The following is a 14,982-nucleotide window of genomic DNA, read 5'->3' as shown; positions in this document are numbered from 1 at the left end:
TGCTATTGTTGGGAGTGTGCACGAATGTGACCACTGATCCATTTGGGCATGTGTAGAGCAAGGAGCTTGGCAAGGTGGGCCCTGGGACAGCAGACAGTACAGAAAACACTGGCATCTAAACCAAGATGAGAGCTTACAGCCTGTGACCGGCTCTTAGGATGGTCTGTCTGCCCCATGTGGCTTTCTGGAACCTGGTCTGCACTGGCCCAGGCTCTGCAGAGTCACACCTGGAAAGGGTCTCCCAGATTATCAATGGACCTCAGCCTGAGAAAGGGTGCCTGGGCCTGAGAAAGGGTGCCTGGGCCTGGGTGAGGGCGTGGGCATCCCACTCTCCCTGCCTGGATGACATGTCCTGGGAGGCTCTGCTGTGACATCCGACAGGTGGAGTGTGACATGAGCTGCACTCAGTGGGACCAGAAGGCACAGCTTGGCGTGGTCTGCGAGCTCCGTGCACTGGGGTGGCTGCTGCTCTGAAGCAGGTAGAGGCTTCTCAGGTGTAGGGGCCCTATTCCTGTGATAAATCTACTCCCCTTCAGCTTCCACAGCCCTGGGTGAGCCCCGCCCCCGCAGCCCTCAGCACCAGCAAAGAGGGAGGTAGGCTGAGTAGGTCTGGGCCCCGTGCCCCCAGCACCCTGGCCTGGGGAGCAGGCTGCCCTCTTGGGGCTCCTGCCCCAGCAGGAAGCAGCCTCCGCCGGCGCCCCTAGCAGGGGCTCTGTGGCTGTGAGGAGAAGGGGACATTTTCCAAAGGAAACCAGCACAACGTTATAAATCACCCATGTGCCAGTAAAATTATTCTGAAAAGCATCAAAGTTTAAAAAAAAAGAAACAAGGGGGGAAAAAAGGAAAGGCGCCAAAGCCAGATGTGCCTGAGGAGGGTGAGGTCGGGGTCTCCTCGCAGCATGGCCCTGGGCAGTCGCTGGTGTGGGGAGCTCCTGCACTCTCGCTCATGACGGTCCTGGCGGGAAAGGATTTGAGCCCAAGTCTGAGTGTCTCTTCCCATGACCCCCCACGTGCCCCCTTCCCCGGAAATTCATGTTGAACTGTAATCCCCATGTGATGATATTAGGAGGTGGGGCCTTTGGAGGTGATTAGGTCATGAGGGTAGGGCCATCATGAAGGGGATTTGTGCCCTTGAAAAAGAGGCCCCAAAGCCCTCCCTCACCCCTGCTGCCATTTGAGGAAGCGGGCCTCACCAGACACTGAATCTGCTGATAATGTGATCTTGGACTTCCCAGCCTCCCAACTGTGGGTAATATTTGTTGTTTAAGGCTCCAGCCCGTGGTATCAGATAAAATGAATTCACAAATAACTGCAACTCAGGGCCAAGCATGCACAGCCTGTAGAAACAACATTCTGCTGAGGCTAAAGAGGGGAGAGAGGGCGGGACACCTGAGGCGCACACACTCGCCGAGCACTGCATCTGTGTTAGCCACTGAGGGGAGGGGCTCCCAGAGAGGAGGGGGCCACTTGAGATCAGGAATCCTCTTACACCTGAGTTTGAAATGCCTGCTATTCAGATAAATCCAGATGCCTAGCATAGCTGGGTGTGAGTCCAGACTTCACGGAGGAATTCACTCTGAAAAGCATCCAGTGGACATACGCAGAGCTCTCATGAAGAGCTCAGGCTGGAAGACATGGTCAGCAGGACGAGGCAGAGCTGATGTGGAGGCCGGGTGTGCCCAATTGTTCTTTCCTCCTCCCTGTAGCAGCCACTTAACACACAGTATTTTTAAAAATGGGAGTTTTTTTGTTTGTTTTTGGTCATGCCTGTGGAATATTTGTTCCCCAACCAGGGATCATACCCATGACAGGGGTAGTAAGTGCTGAGTCTAACCACTGGGTCACCAGGGAATTCCCCCAAATAGTTATCTTTTTATCTCTGAATAAGAAACGTTAGGGAGATGCTCCTGTAATTCACAAAATATGATCTCTGTCGTGGCTGACATGAAGAGGGCCCCGTAATGCTGTAAGTTCATTAAGTTACAGGGGCAAGGGGCAATGCCCCTGGGAAGCCTGGGAATGTGGGATGGACCTTGCCCCTCTTTCTCTTCCATCTGTGTCTGTGTTCATGGAATGCTGTGTCTGGGAAGATCAGGTGGAGGCGGGGTCGGGGGAAGGCCTGATGGCAGGAGCTTGTGACTTGGGACAAAACAGTAGGAAAGTGGAGGAGGCTTGAGGAGAGTTCAGGGAACAGGCCTTGTGATGCCTGTTTCATGGGCCAAGAGAAGTCCGCACATCAAATAATCTTAGAAACGGCCTGCCAGGCAGATGGTTTTAACACACGGTGCAGAATGTAGACTCAATAATGCCAGAATAGCCACGTGATTCATATAAAACCCAGCACTACAGTCTATATTATCTTTCAAAGAGAAGCAATTGTGTTCAGCATCCAAATGTAGAAAATAACTCTTTAGCTCAAGTCCAGCAGAACGTTTGAATAACTCCAGTAGGAAATGTCACCTTTGCAAAATCTCCTCTAAATGGGGGCTAATAATACAATATTTTGCAAGGAGTACACTCTGATAAACAGTTGATTAGCTGAAGATCAGATTAACGAGCTCATGAGTTGTAAATATAAAAGTTGTTTACAACACTTAAAAAAAACGCGTGACTGAGTTGTTGACAGCCCAGAAGAGTCCTGGAGGGGGGCCAGCCGTGATCTCGCCTGGGGTCCACGTGTGCACACGCTCTGCGTGCACACTCAGGCAGCCTTCCCGCTATAGACAGTGTGGGGCGTGGTGCCCCATCTGAGGAGTCTGGCCCTGACGTGGGTAGACCACACCGTTCCTCCTCCCGCTGCACCCCCAAAAGCTGCCAGAGAACCAGGATAATAAGCAGTAGACCCAGCAGTTGAAGAAGCAGCTCGTAGATCTCTCGTGGAACAAGATGCAGGCACAGCAGGGGTGCATCTGTCTTTTCATCTGCATCAGCCTGTCCTTATAGACTGGTTTCCTAGCTCTGTGAGCAGCTCTCACTTTCTCTGAAAGCCATGCCTCTGTTTCTTACTTCTAGAGGCCCAAGGAGCACCCAGGCTGAATGCTGCTGGGCGTGGGTCATTTTCTTACCTAATTCAAGTGACCACCCTAATGTAGGGAAGCTGCCCTTTAGTCCCGAGGGCTTGGTTGCCAAGTTGCCCAAGAGAATTTCAGGAACTGCCAGCCAAGTTTGGTTGAGCCAACTTAAAGAACTGTACTGAGGTTATTTCAGCTGTTCTTTAGACAGACATCTGCAAATCCATCAGAAATAAGAAAAATGCACCTCTAGGGATCACTGATTTGAGAACACACTCTGTCTCTGATGATAGACTCTATCTATTGTTGCTGCTGCTGCTGCTGCTAAGTCACTTCAGTCGTGTCTGACTCTGTGTGACCCCATAGACGGCAGCCCACCAGGCTTCCCCGTCCCTGGGATTCTCAAGGCAAGAACACTGGAGTGGGTTGCCATTTCCTTCTCCAATGCATGCAAGTGAAAAGTGAAAGTGAAGTAGCTCAGTCGTGTCCGACTCCTAGCGACCCCATGGACTGCAGCCTACCAGACTCCTCCATCCATGGGATTCTCCAGGCAAGAGTACTGGAGTGGGGTGCCATCACCTTCTCCGCTACCTATTGTTATTAATTGCTAATTTTTATTTTACAAAAAAAAAAAAAAAAAAAAGTATTACCATCTACTTCCAAGAGATAAGGCATTCTCTACAATACTATCCCCTCTGCCTACACTTCCAATCCCAAATACCTTTAAGAAATTTGTGTGACTGCTTTCAAATTGGGTATCTCTAACTATTGTCTTTCCAAAAGGGATGCCTCACCAGGTCAGTGATGGGTATTTTCCATGGACCCTGTTCTGAGACCCTTCTTCCCCCCTCACAGCAGCAAGAAGCCACGTTTCTGCTCTACCTGTTGGGATTCTTAAGATGAGAAAAACTGTCTCAGAATTTGCCTACAACATTGTAAATCAACTATACTTCAGTTAAAAAAGGAATTTAAAAAAGAATCTGAAGAATAATTATATATATATATATATATATATAACTGAATCACTTTGCTGTACACCTGAAACTAACACAACGTTGTAAATTATACTTTGTAAAAAATTAAAAAAATAATTTGCCTAAATGTCATTCTTACAGTGAAGGGTCAATTTTTTTTTTTTTTTTCAAAGAAATGACAACAGTTCAGTAGAACTCAAACAACCAGACACAGCAATAACTGTAAACATTTTAATTTCAAAAACAAAGTATGTGCAAATGTCCTGTGACACAGTAAGGATTGCTTGGCTTGGAAACAAGTATGCATTCCTGGGAAGCACACAGGCACGCCAGGAGAAATGGGGCCTGGCTTCCTGCAGGAGGTCGCTGTGATCGCAGTTAGCATCATTCCTAGGTGGCTCTCTGTGGCCTGCCTTGACTAAACTTCTGCACGCACGTTGCTGGGGACAGTTGGCTCCTTTCACAGGATGTTTTGGACGTGACTGCATGCACTGTCACGATTTTTGCAGTAAAGCTGTCACTGGTTTATATTTAACATCTGCATAAATATTATCAAGAAGTGAGATGTTTACACATAGATTGAACACCAGTGCATTGGACCAGCTCATGGTGTGATATGCACTGCTGTCTGCTTCTTTTTCACGGTAACAGTGAGTGTAAAATGCCAGTTGTTTAGCATGCAGCTGTCTTATCATCAGGGCAGGAAGGAGTTATGTGCTCTGCTTGAGTTGTCTTAAGATGTTACATGGCTTTTGTTTGAATTGTCCAGTTCTGGGAAGGGTGCCTCCTGCATCCCACCACTCGGGCCACAAGAGCCAAAGGAGAGGGAGACCTGGTGTCAAGGTTTGTTTTCATCACGTGAGAGATTTTTCAAGAACCTGAGATCGAGTTGCTCTGTTTTCTCCACAGCACTCATTTCTCCATAGGACAGATCTCCGGGCTCAAATGCTGTGCTCTGTTTGGTTTGGGAAGCGCAAGGGGGAAGCCAGGGTGGTTTGGTCCTTCCCCGACACCATGGCTCCTCTGGCCCAAGCTCGGCTACTGCTCGTCAGAAGCACTCTGCTGGGAGGCCGTGTCATCCAGGCCCATGTCCTCCTGGCTCGCTCTTCTGCACATCACCCCTAGGTTCTTGGCCACATGGTGATCTTGAAGCAGCCCCTGCTCAGTGACCTCTGTGTGTTCGCAAGGCTCAGAGAAGTGCTTTCAAAGAGAAAAGAGAAGCGAGTGTTATGGCTCAGCAAAGCTGATCACCTCCCCTGTGACTGTCTCACAGCTGCAGGTGCCAGCTGGTAGTGTGGCAGGGACATGGGGTCAGAGTCTAAAGGAAAGTACAGTTACAGAGGACCAAAGGCGTCTGGGCTTGAGGAAGGGCCATGCAGTCCCAGCCACGAGTCTAACACAGTGAGAGGGGTGCCTCCACACAGGGACCTATTCTCGGGTAATCTGCAAAGAGACGACCTTGGGTAAAAAGTCCTTTGTGAGCCTGGATTTTCTGAGTTTGGGTCAATGTCACTTCATATACACTCAGCCCTGCACCAGTGCTAAATCCTGCAGGTTTAATCCCAAATGGTAATACCGAGGCTTTTTTTATTCTGCCTGAATGTGGTCCCAAGGACTCAGCCATCCTTGTGGGGAGAGGGAGAGAGAATTTTTCAGCACCTCAGAACTGCACCCACAGATTGTCATAAACACATCTTGGGGGTGGCAGAAAGGTATGCATTGTTATTGAGGAATTGAGAAAAAGGGAAGGAGGTTTGTTCACATTTAGTTGTCTAACTAAACTTGGTTAAACTCCTGAAGTAACCTGGGGCTCCAGGGTGCTCATAACCCACTCCCCCCTGCGCCCCCCCTCACTGAAGGCTGCAATGCCCAGGCTCTTCTTGGGGCAGGTCATGCTGGTCCTTGTTTCAAGGTGGCTGAAGTGCCACTGTATGGCTTCTCCTTGGAGGGGGGGTGGGGTGGTGGCAGGGAGAGCCAGGCCCCCATCATCCACCTCCAAACACCTACACCCGGAACCGCAAGGCCGGCAGACTGTGACTCAGCTCCACTGCAGACAGGGCAGTGTGCCGAATGTTCAACCGAACTGCAAGTCTCCAAGCTGCTGCTGGCTTTTGCCTTAATGTCTCCTATTCTTTGCCCCCTACAGAAGAGAAAGGCTGGGTATTTATGTACATACTTACTTGTGATGCTCAGGGATTCATCCAATGCCAGCTAGCTAGGGATTCTAGATAAGTAACAGTTTATTTGGGTGACGTCCTCAAAACTCTCTAACATTTAATTGCATAAAGCAGAAGGCCATCTCAGCAGCTTCACAATGAAATCTAGAGGCTAGGAATCGATGAGGATCTGCCTGCCAGGCTGGTGTGCGTCCTTTCCTCTCCCTCCAGCCAGAGGAATGTGAAAAGAGAAGGAAATACAACCGTCCTTTTACCTGGGCCCATGGAGAGCCTGCCCCCACACCCGGGTTCAGGGCGGAGGGGACGCTGCCTTCGGGCGCCCTGCAATGCCGCCTGCCGGGCGCCACTACTACAGCAGCAGTGTGATGTATCCTGTCGGCCTCAGAGCGCAGACACTCCAGCTCCTATCTCACCACTGCTCTGTTACTCTGGAAGCGCTACGGGGGAGGTGACGGGAGCCTGCAGGAAGGGGCCCGGGGTCCTCCGGCCAGGAGCCCTCCCCGCCCCTTAGCCCCTCACCCGTGTGGACTGGCTGGCGGCCCTGGCCGAGGGGCCCAAGGCAATGTTGACGCTGCTGGAAGACTGAGTGTCACTGGTGTTGCCCCCCTCGGCAGCAGACAGCCCGGAAATGACCAGGGCGCTGGAGAAGCTCCTCTTGCCAAACAGGAAGCTGAGAGTGGAGCTGGTGGACGAGCCCAGGCTGGACCTGAGGAGGGCCTCGGCCCGCTCACGCACGCTCAGGGGGCCGGCGGGAGGGGCGGCTGGGGGCTGCGAGTGCAGCGACGCGGCCGAGGGGCACAGGGACAGCCGGCTGCCCGAGCGCCGCGGGGCCAGCTCGTGGACCGACGTGGACGTCTGCAGGAAGGTCGGGCGGCTGCCCGCGACCGGGCCGGATGCGCGCAGGACCGGCGGCGTTTGGCTTAAGGCCCTGTGGGCCTGGACGGACTGACTCCTGCCTTTTCTCCTGCCTTTAAAAGAAAGCAGAGCAAAGCAGATAAACAGCAAGGCCCTACTGTACAGCACAGGGAACTCTTCTCAATACTCTGTAATAACCTATATGGGAAAAGAATCCGAAAAAGCACAAACACACACACACATATATATATATATGTGAAAGTGAAGTTGCTCAGTCATGTCTGACTCTTTGCCACCCCATGGACTGTAGCCTACCAGGCTCCTCAGTTCATAGAATTTTCCAGGCGAGAGCACAGGCGTGGGTTGCCATTTCCTTCGTCAGGGGATCTTCCCGACCCAGGGATCGAACCGGGGTCTCCCGCATTGCAGGCAGACGCTTTACCATCTGAGCCACCAGCGAAGCCCAATATGTTTGTATATATGTGTGGGCTTCCCGGGTGGCACGGTGGTAAAGAATCTGCCTGCCAATGCAAGAGACGCAAGAGACGTGGGTTCGATCCCTGGGTCAGAAAGATTCCCTGGAGGAGGAAATGGAAACCTACTCTAGTATCCTTGCCTGAAAATTCCATGGACAGAGAAGCCTGGTTGGCTACATACAGTCCATAGGATCCAAAAGAGTCAGACAGACTCAGCACACACACACACACAGAGTATGTATGTACAACTGAATCACTGCTGTACACCTGAAATTAACATGACATTGTAAATCAACTATAAATTAAAAAACCCATAAGACAGGGAATTAAAGAGAAAGAAGGGGAAAGCAGGGGCATTCGAAAGGTCACTCATCTAGTCAACCAGAGCTTTCTAAAATGGGAAATTAAGAAAAAGAAAAGAAAACAGAGCAGACCAGGTTGTCATGGCAGGTGGTCGGTAATGTCACTGTCTTCGAGGTGAGGTGGGAGGCCTGCTCTGTGGAACCCCAGAGAGCCAGGTTGTCCCCCGCCTTCTGGGCCAGGACAGAGGGCTGGGAGCCCAGATCAGGCCTCCACTAAGGCCTGAGGACTGAAGGGTGGGGTGCGGGCACTGCTGTGGGGAGCAGCAGCCAGCGGTATGCACCTGTCCAAGTTGCCTAGGCTTGTCCTGGCTTTCACACCGAAGTCTCCTGTCCCTGGAAGCATGAGGGAAAATACGCAGGTTTAGATTATTTGTATTGCCCTCAAAAAGGAGTTTTTTTTTTAAAAAGTTTGGCCTTTATTTTCTAAAAAACTTTCCCTTAAGATCAAGGTCTTTGAGAGGAAGCCCTCCTCAGGCTCACAGCGGCATGCGTCACTCAGGTTCCCATGTCTGCTGGGGCTCCCAGTGGACTGGAGGGGCTCCCAGCTCCTTTTGGCTAGCCATCCTCACCCTTGGGGGTCACTTTTGGCCTGGCTCTCACTGAGAATCATTGAAACAAGGCCATTTTGACACAAGGGACTGGACTGCCCAAGGGTTTGGTCCGGGCACATCTCTGGGGGCAATGAGGGGGAGGCTTTAAAGTGCTAGACCCACCTCTGCAGTTGTAGAGACCAGGCAGGTGGAGGAAGGCTTGCGCCTGCTGGAATGCTGAATTCCTTAACTTAATCACCAGGTGGTTTAGTCGTTAAATCTGACTTTTTTGACCCCATGGACTATGCCCCCCAGGCTCCTCTGTCCATGGGATTCTCCAGGCAAGAATACTGGAGTGGGTTTCCATTTCCTTCTCCAGGGAATCTTCCTGATCCAGGAATGGAACCCAGCTCTCCTGCATTGCAGGCTGATTCTTTACCAACTGAGCTACAAGGGAAGCCCAGAGGGTCTAATATTATTTTAATAACAACAAGGTATTACTGTATAATACAGAGAACTATATTCAGTGTCCTATGATAAACCATAATGGAAAAAAACTAGAAAAAAAAAAAGACTGTACAATGTATAAATGAATCACTTTGCTGTATGTAGAGCAGAAATTGACACAACACTATTAATCAACTATACTTAAATTTTAAAAAATTTTAAATGAATGAAAATATTATTTTGAAGGGGACAGCTAGTGATGTCACAGTGCTACCAGTTGCCCTACTCACAAGTCTCCTGAAGTGGCTCACATTCAATTAGTACAAATAGAGAGGGCTGTGTGTGGGTACACACAAGGATTGTCACCTCATCCCAAGTTCCCAAATTACTAACAGGGTATCTGGTGAGGCTTAAATATTTATATTTGTCTATGGGACCACATGAGTGACACATTTTAATTTTTAAAAAAATTTTATTAGAGTATAGTTGATTTACATGGGCTTCCCAGATGGCAAGTGGTAAAGAATCCACCTGCCAATGCAGGAAAGGCAGGAGGCGTGGGTTCAATCCTGGGGTCAGAAAGATCCCCTGGAGGAGGAAATGGCAACCCACTCCAGTATTCTTGCTGGTAAAATCCCATGACAGAGGAACCTGGTGGGCTAATCCACCCAGGATTTGCACCACCACTTTTCATCAGCCTCTTGATGAAAGTGAAAGAGGGGAGAGAAAAAGCTGGCTTAAAACTCAACATTCAGAAAACTAAGATCATGTGCATCCAGTCCCAGCACACCACGGTGGTGCTAATCCATGGGATCGCAGAGTCAGCCGACTAAGCGACTGAGCACACACATGGTTGTTACAACTTTGTGTTAGCTTCAGGTGTACAGCAAAGTGGTTCAGTTATACACATACACATATCCACTCTTTTTAAGATTCTTTTCGCATATAGGTTATTATAGAATACCGAGTAGTGTTCCCTATGCTATACAATACAGTCCTTGTTAGTTATGTGTTTTATATATAGTCGTACATATATGTCAATTCCAATCTCCCAATTTATCCTTGCTCCTGCTTTACCCCCTGGTAACCATGTTTGTTTTTTACATCTGTGACTCTATTTCTGTTTGGAGATAAGTTCATTTGTACCCTTTTTTTTTTTAAGCAGTGTCATAGGGTTTTTGTCTTTCTCTGTCTGACTTGCTGCACTCAACATGGGAAGAGACGTTACTGTGGACATTCCCTGGGTCTCCCCAAGCCCTGCTCCTCCCACTGCCCTGGACTGGCTGAAAGGGGCCTCCTGACTTTGACCTTAGTGCCATTTGCCCACTGTGGTGGTGGGTGACCAGTTTCAGAGAGCACTGGGGTTCCCACCTGGCTCCCTCCTGCCCGTCCAAGAAACTGGGGTGCTCCCCCTGCGGAGTGGCTCACAGTGCGGGACTGGAGTCAGGTTTCCCGGGTGAGTGCAGGCACCTGGGCCCTACCCAGGCTGGGGCCCATCTGATCATCCCTGCTGAGTACTTACTCTTGCAGAGGAAGACAGAGAGAGAAAGGGACCCTGACGAATCAGAATTAAGAAGAGAGATGGTGATTTGTTAGTTTATTCAGTTTGGCAAGGCCAAACATCTGTTTCTGATTTATCCTGTAACGCTGATTGCTGCCCCAAAATACTCCACAGTCATCTGCAAGATGGTGATTTTGATGCTGGAGAGACCACCCATACTTGGTGGGGGACGTAGCTCATTTCAGTAACAAAGGGACAAAGGCCCATCTGTGTGTCAGAGGGGACTGGTCTGTGTTCTGTGCAAGACGGGGTAATCCTCTCCCCAGATTACTTCAGGTTTTCTTGAGGGTTTTTTGGTTGCTCTTGATTTTTTAAAAATAATTTTGCAAATGGAACAAGTAAGAAACCAAACTGAATGCATTCATGCTACTTATTATTTTGTAGTTTAACTTATTTTGCCAATTACTTCATTATCAAATTATGAGCGATTCTAGGGCAAACCTCCTAAGAGTCCGAGTTGAAATTCTATATAAATTACCCTCCTTGGTTCATTATTCCAGCATTATTCCTCTGTCTCTGATTGTTATCTCAAAAGTGGTGGTTCAGTTCAGTCGCTCAGTCGTGTCTGACTCTGCGACCCCATGGACTGTAGCACGCCAGGCCTCCCTGTCCATCACCAACTCCTGGAACTTGCTCAAGCTCATGTCCATTGAGTCAGTGATGCCATCCAACCATCTCATCCTCTGTCGTCCCCTTCTCCTCCCACCTTCAATCTTTCCCAGCATCAGGGTCTTTTCCAATGAGTCAGTTCTTCACATCAGGTGGCCAAAATATTGGAGCTTCAGCTTCAGCATCAGTCCTTCCAATGAATATTCAGGGTTGAATTCCTTTAGGATTGACTGATTTGATCTCCTTGCAGTCCAAGAGACTCTTGAGAATCTCTTCAACACCACAGTTCAAAAACATCAGTTCTTTGGTGCTCAGCTATCTTTATGGTCCAACTCTCAATCCATGCTTGGCTACTGAAAAAACCATAGCTTTGACTATATGGAGCTTTGTCAGTAAAGAAATGTCTCTCTGCTTTTTAATATGCTGTCTAGGTTTGTCATAGCTCTTCTTCCAAGGAGCAAGTGCCTTTTAATTTCATGGCTGCAATCACCATCTGCAGTGATTTTTGGAGCCCAAGAAAATAAAATCTGTCATGGTTTCCATTGTTTCCCCATCTATTTGCATGAAGTGATGGGACTGGATGCCATGATCTTAGTTTTCTGAATGCTGAGTTTTAAGCCAGCTTTTTCTGTCCCCTCTTTCACTTTCATCAAGAGGCTGATGAAAAGTGGTGGTGCAAATCCTTAGAATAGGATAGATGAGATAGTCTTTCTGTCCAACTGGGGAGTAAGATTACTTGTTATTGTTGATCAGTTGCCAAGTCATGTCCGACTCTTTGCAATCCCATGGACTGCAGCATGCAAGGCCACCTCCCTGTTCCTCACCATCTCTTGGAGTTTGCCCAAGTTCATGTCCATTGAATTGGCAATTAGTTATGAATTCCTAACTTCTCTGAGCCACCAGGCCACCAGCCTCCACCAGTGGGCTGAGTCCCCTTCCAGTGAGAAGTCTGCATGTTGTCAGCCACCGCTGGGGCTGCACAGTGAGCTCCTGGCCACTGGGCATGAGGGCACGCCATCCAGGCATGAGGTATGGCCACCTGGGACCCCAGTCCTCTGAGAATCCAGCAAGGACCAGGAAGGGGACACTCAGCTGGGAACTGAAGCAGGACATGGGGGAGGAAGACTTGGGACCCCAGTTACAGGCACGGAGCCTTGGGCACTGTGAGTAACACAAGATCCCTGTTCTTAGAACTTGGTTCACATCCACCCTTGAGAACATCTCAATCACTGCTGCTTAGCCAGGCTTCATGCTCTGCTTGGGCACTCAGATCCTCCCCCAAGGCCCCCAGGGACTCCTTTCCACAGGATCCCACAGGATACACTGGGCATCCCTGGTTGCCTGCACGGCATCATGTGGTGGCCTCCACCCTCTGCCCTGCCTCTGACAGCATCCTTTCGGCAGGCTTGTTACTTGGCACACTGACTGGCAAATAAGAACTCAAGCTACAAAACTCACCTCACACTGAAACCCAGAGCTTCTTCAACCCCTGACTAGGAACAGACCTATCCCTAGTTTGGGTGGGTACAGGGCTTCTTAGGGCTCCCCAGGTGGCTCAATAGTAAAGAACTCGCCTGCCAATGCAGGAGACACGGGTTCGATCCCTGGGTTGGGAAGATCCCCTGGTGGAGGAAATGGCAACCCACTCTGATTCTTGCCTGGGGAGTTCTGTGGACAGAGGAGCCCAGCGGGCTACAGTCCATGGGATTGAAGAGTCGGACACGACTTAGCAACTCAACGACAGCAGGGCTTCTTGACTATTAGAACCATCTGTATAAGAAAGATACAACCTGCCTCCCCAACCCCCAGCACACAGATACCTCCTCCTGCCCCTGGAAAATGAAATTCCCTCCTTGTTTTTACTACCACTGTGGTTAAAGCCACACGGGGACATCGCCACCTTTGGCTGTGTGGTTCCCTCCTTCGGCATGTGGGAAGCTTCAAAATGCCTTGACCTAGAGGCTGAACCCCCTCCAGCCCCCCACCATGTGCCCCTGCAGACTTTGGGTCGGGGGGTGGTGGGGAGCCAGCTATAGAGGGAGCTGGGAAGGCGTCTCCCTTTATTCCAGGTCAAGCACAAAGATCCGGGATCAGGAACACCCTCCCAAGACTGGAGACCGGCCTCTAACTTTCCTGAGCTGGTTGAGCAGGCTCTGGCTTCCTTTCTGGAATCTGTGGATGCACTGGTTTGATTCAGCTGAAGGGAGGGTTAGGAGGAGGCCAGAGAAGCTGGAAGCTGAAAGGAAACCCAGCATCTGCCCAGCACAGGACACCATCCTACTGGGAATGGCGGGGTGTGGGGGCTTCCCCAGCTGCCCTCCCTCTTCCAGGAACCTTCGGGCATGGCACCGCTGGCTGCATCATTTGGGAAGAGTCCTTGGTGGCAGGTACAGGAACCTGAGGCCAGGCTGGCCAGCCAGGCAGGGCTGCCCGTCATTACGTGGGGCTCCCTGTGGGGGCCTGTGTCCTTGAGGTCTCAGGGGCTACTGCATTCGGGACCTCAGTAACTGAAAATTTTGTATCAAGAGAACCGGGAAGCCCCCCACCACCACTCTCTGCACCAGCTGAGGAGGGGAAGACTGGTGTGGGTGGGGGAGGTGGGTGTTGCTGGGCTTCAGAAGCCTGAGCCAGGAGGCAGGCAGCTCTCTCAGGCACAGCACAGATGCTCCATGAGCACCTGCATTTATCAGGGGCTGAGGGATGCAGCCAGGGAGCCCACAGGAAGCTTCCCATCTTGGGCTTTGTTCTCTGATTCCCAGATCCCGACTTGGTGCTTACTTATAGGAGGGCATGCCAAGGTCATGGACAGAAGGGACGGGGTCCTGGCCTTGAACTTCACCAGGGAGTGAGAGGGTGCTATAAACCACAGCCAAAGGTGCTGATGTCCCCATGTGGCTTTAACCACAGTGGTGGTAAAAACAAGGGCACAATTCATTTTGCAGGGGCAGGAAGAGGAGTCTGTGTGCTGCATGTCAGGGAGGAAGGTTGGCTCTTTCGATACCAACTCTGGGCCTTTCCAGATGTCTCCTGGGGGCCTGCCCTGCCCCACGTGTCCTCAGATTCCCCTCCTGTCTTGGAGCGAGCCTGTGAGCCTCAGGGGCTGGTTTCCAGCAAACTGTCTCAGATGTTTCATCCTTTTGAGGGCAAGTTTGGACTCCAGCCCTGCCCAGCCCCACAGAACGGGGGTTTGGCTTATGCTACCAGCTGCAATGTCCCCTGGTGAGTTTGGGGGAAGGCTTGCCCCAGGCAGCTGCTGAGGCAGGGGGGTCGTGGGGTTGCTGGGCAGAGCTGGAGAGCAGGAGGGGCCATCTGTGCTGTTCCCTCTCTTGGACTTGCGCCCTGCCAACTTCTCTTGGTCCACTGGGCACCCTCAGGGACTCTAAGCCAGATGGCCTGAAAGGTGGCCACTCCTGCGTCCTTCAGGGGACCAGCTGGGCTGAATCGGGAAATGCTTGGATGTTCCAGGGCAGGGAGAGCCTGCGGGGGACCATGGCGTGGTCCTCCTCTGGGGGAGGGAAGACAGGTAGCTGCCTTGGAGGCCTTCCTTCTCCCCAAGATTAGGCCCACTTGGTGTGGCCAGCACTGTCTCCTCAAGGCATCACCAGGAGAGGGACCAGCCTTGGGTCTGGAGAATCTTCTAAAGATAGATGAGGGGTTCTGGCAAGGGGCTTGGGGGACAAGGTCAAGCCGGTAGATAGGATCAGCAGCCCTCGGCTCTTTGCTCTTGGCTGACAGTTAGAACTGGACATGGAACAACAGACTGGTTCCAAATAGGAAAAGGAGTTTGGCAAGGCTGTATATTATCACCCTGCTTATTTAACTTATATGCAGAGTACATCATGAGAAACGCTGGACTGGAAGAAACACAAGCTGGGATCAAGATTGCCGGGAGAAATATCAATCACCTCAGATATGCAGATGACACCACCCTTATGGCAGAAAGTGAAGAGGAACTAAAAAGCCTCTTGCTGAAAGTGAAA

General features: G+C 50.6%; 1 protein-coding gene across 1 annotated transcript in view; it reads right to left on the bottom strand.

Moving 5' to 3' along the window:
- Nucleotides 1-4,085: 4,085 nt before the first annotated feature.
- Nucleotides 4,086-14,982, bottom strand: part of PCNX2 (pecanex 2) — a 311,350-nt gene continuing 300,453 nt past the window's right edge. The window contains exons 33-34 of the mRNA XM_005891898.3: nucleotides 6,682-7,130; nucleotides 4,086-5,185 (exon numbers count right to left, since the gene is read on the bottom strand). Coding sequence (XP_005891960.1) covers nucleotides 5,024-5,185; nucleotides 6,682-7,130 — 611 coding nt within the window. The 3' untranslated portion in view covers nucleotides 4,086-5,023. The remainder of the gene's footprint in view (nucleotides 5,186-6,681; nucleotides 7,131-14,982) is intronic.

Source organism: Bos mutus, chromosome 28 (genome assembly GCF_027580195.1).
Source record: "Bos mutus isolate GX-2022 chromosome 28, NWIPB_WYAK_1.1, whole genome shotgun sequence".
Classification (NCBI taxonomy): Eukaryota; Metazoa; Chordata; class Mammalia; order Artiodactyla; family Bovidae; genus Bos; species Bos mutus.
This window is presented reverse-complemented; position numbering and strand designations above follow the sequence as displayed.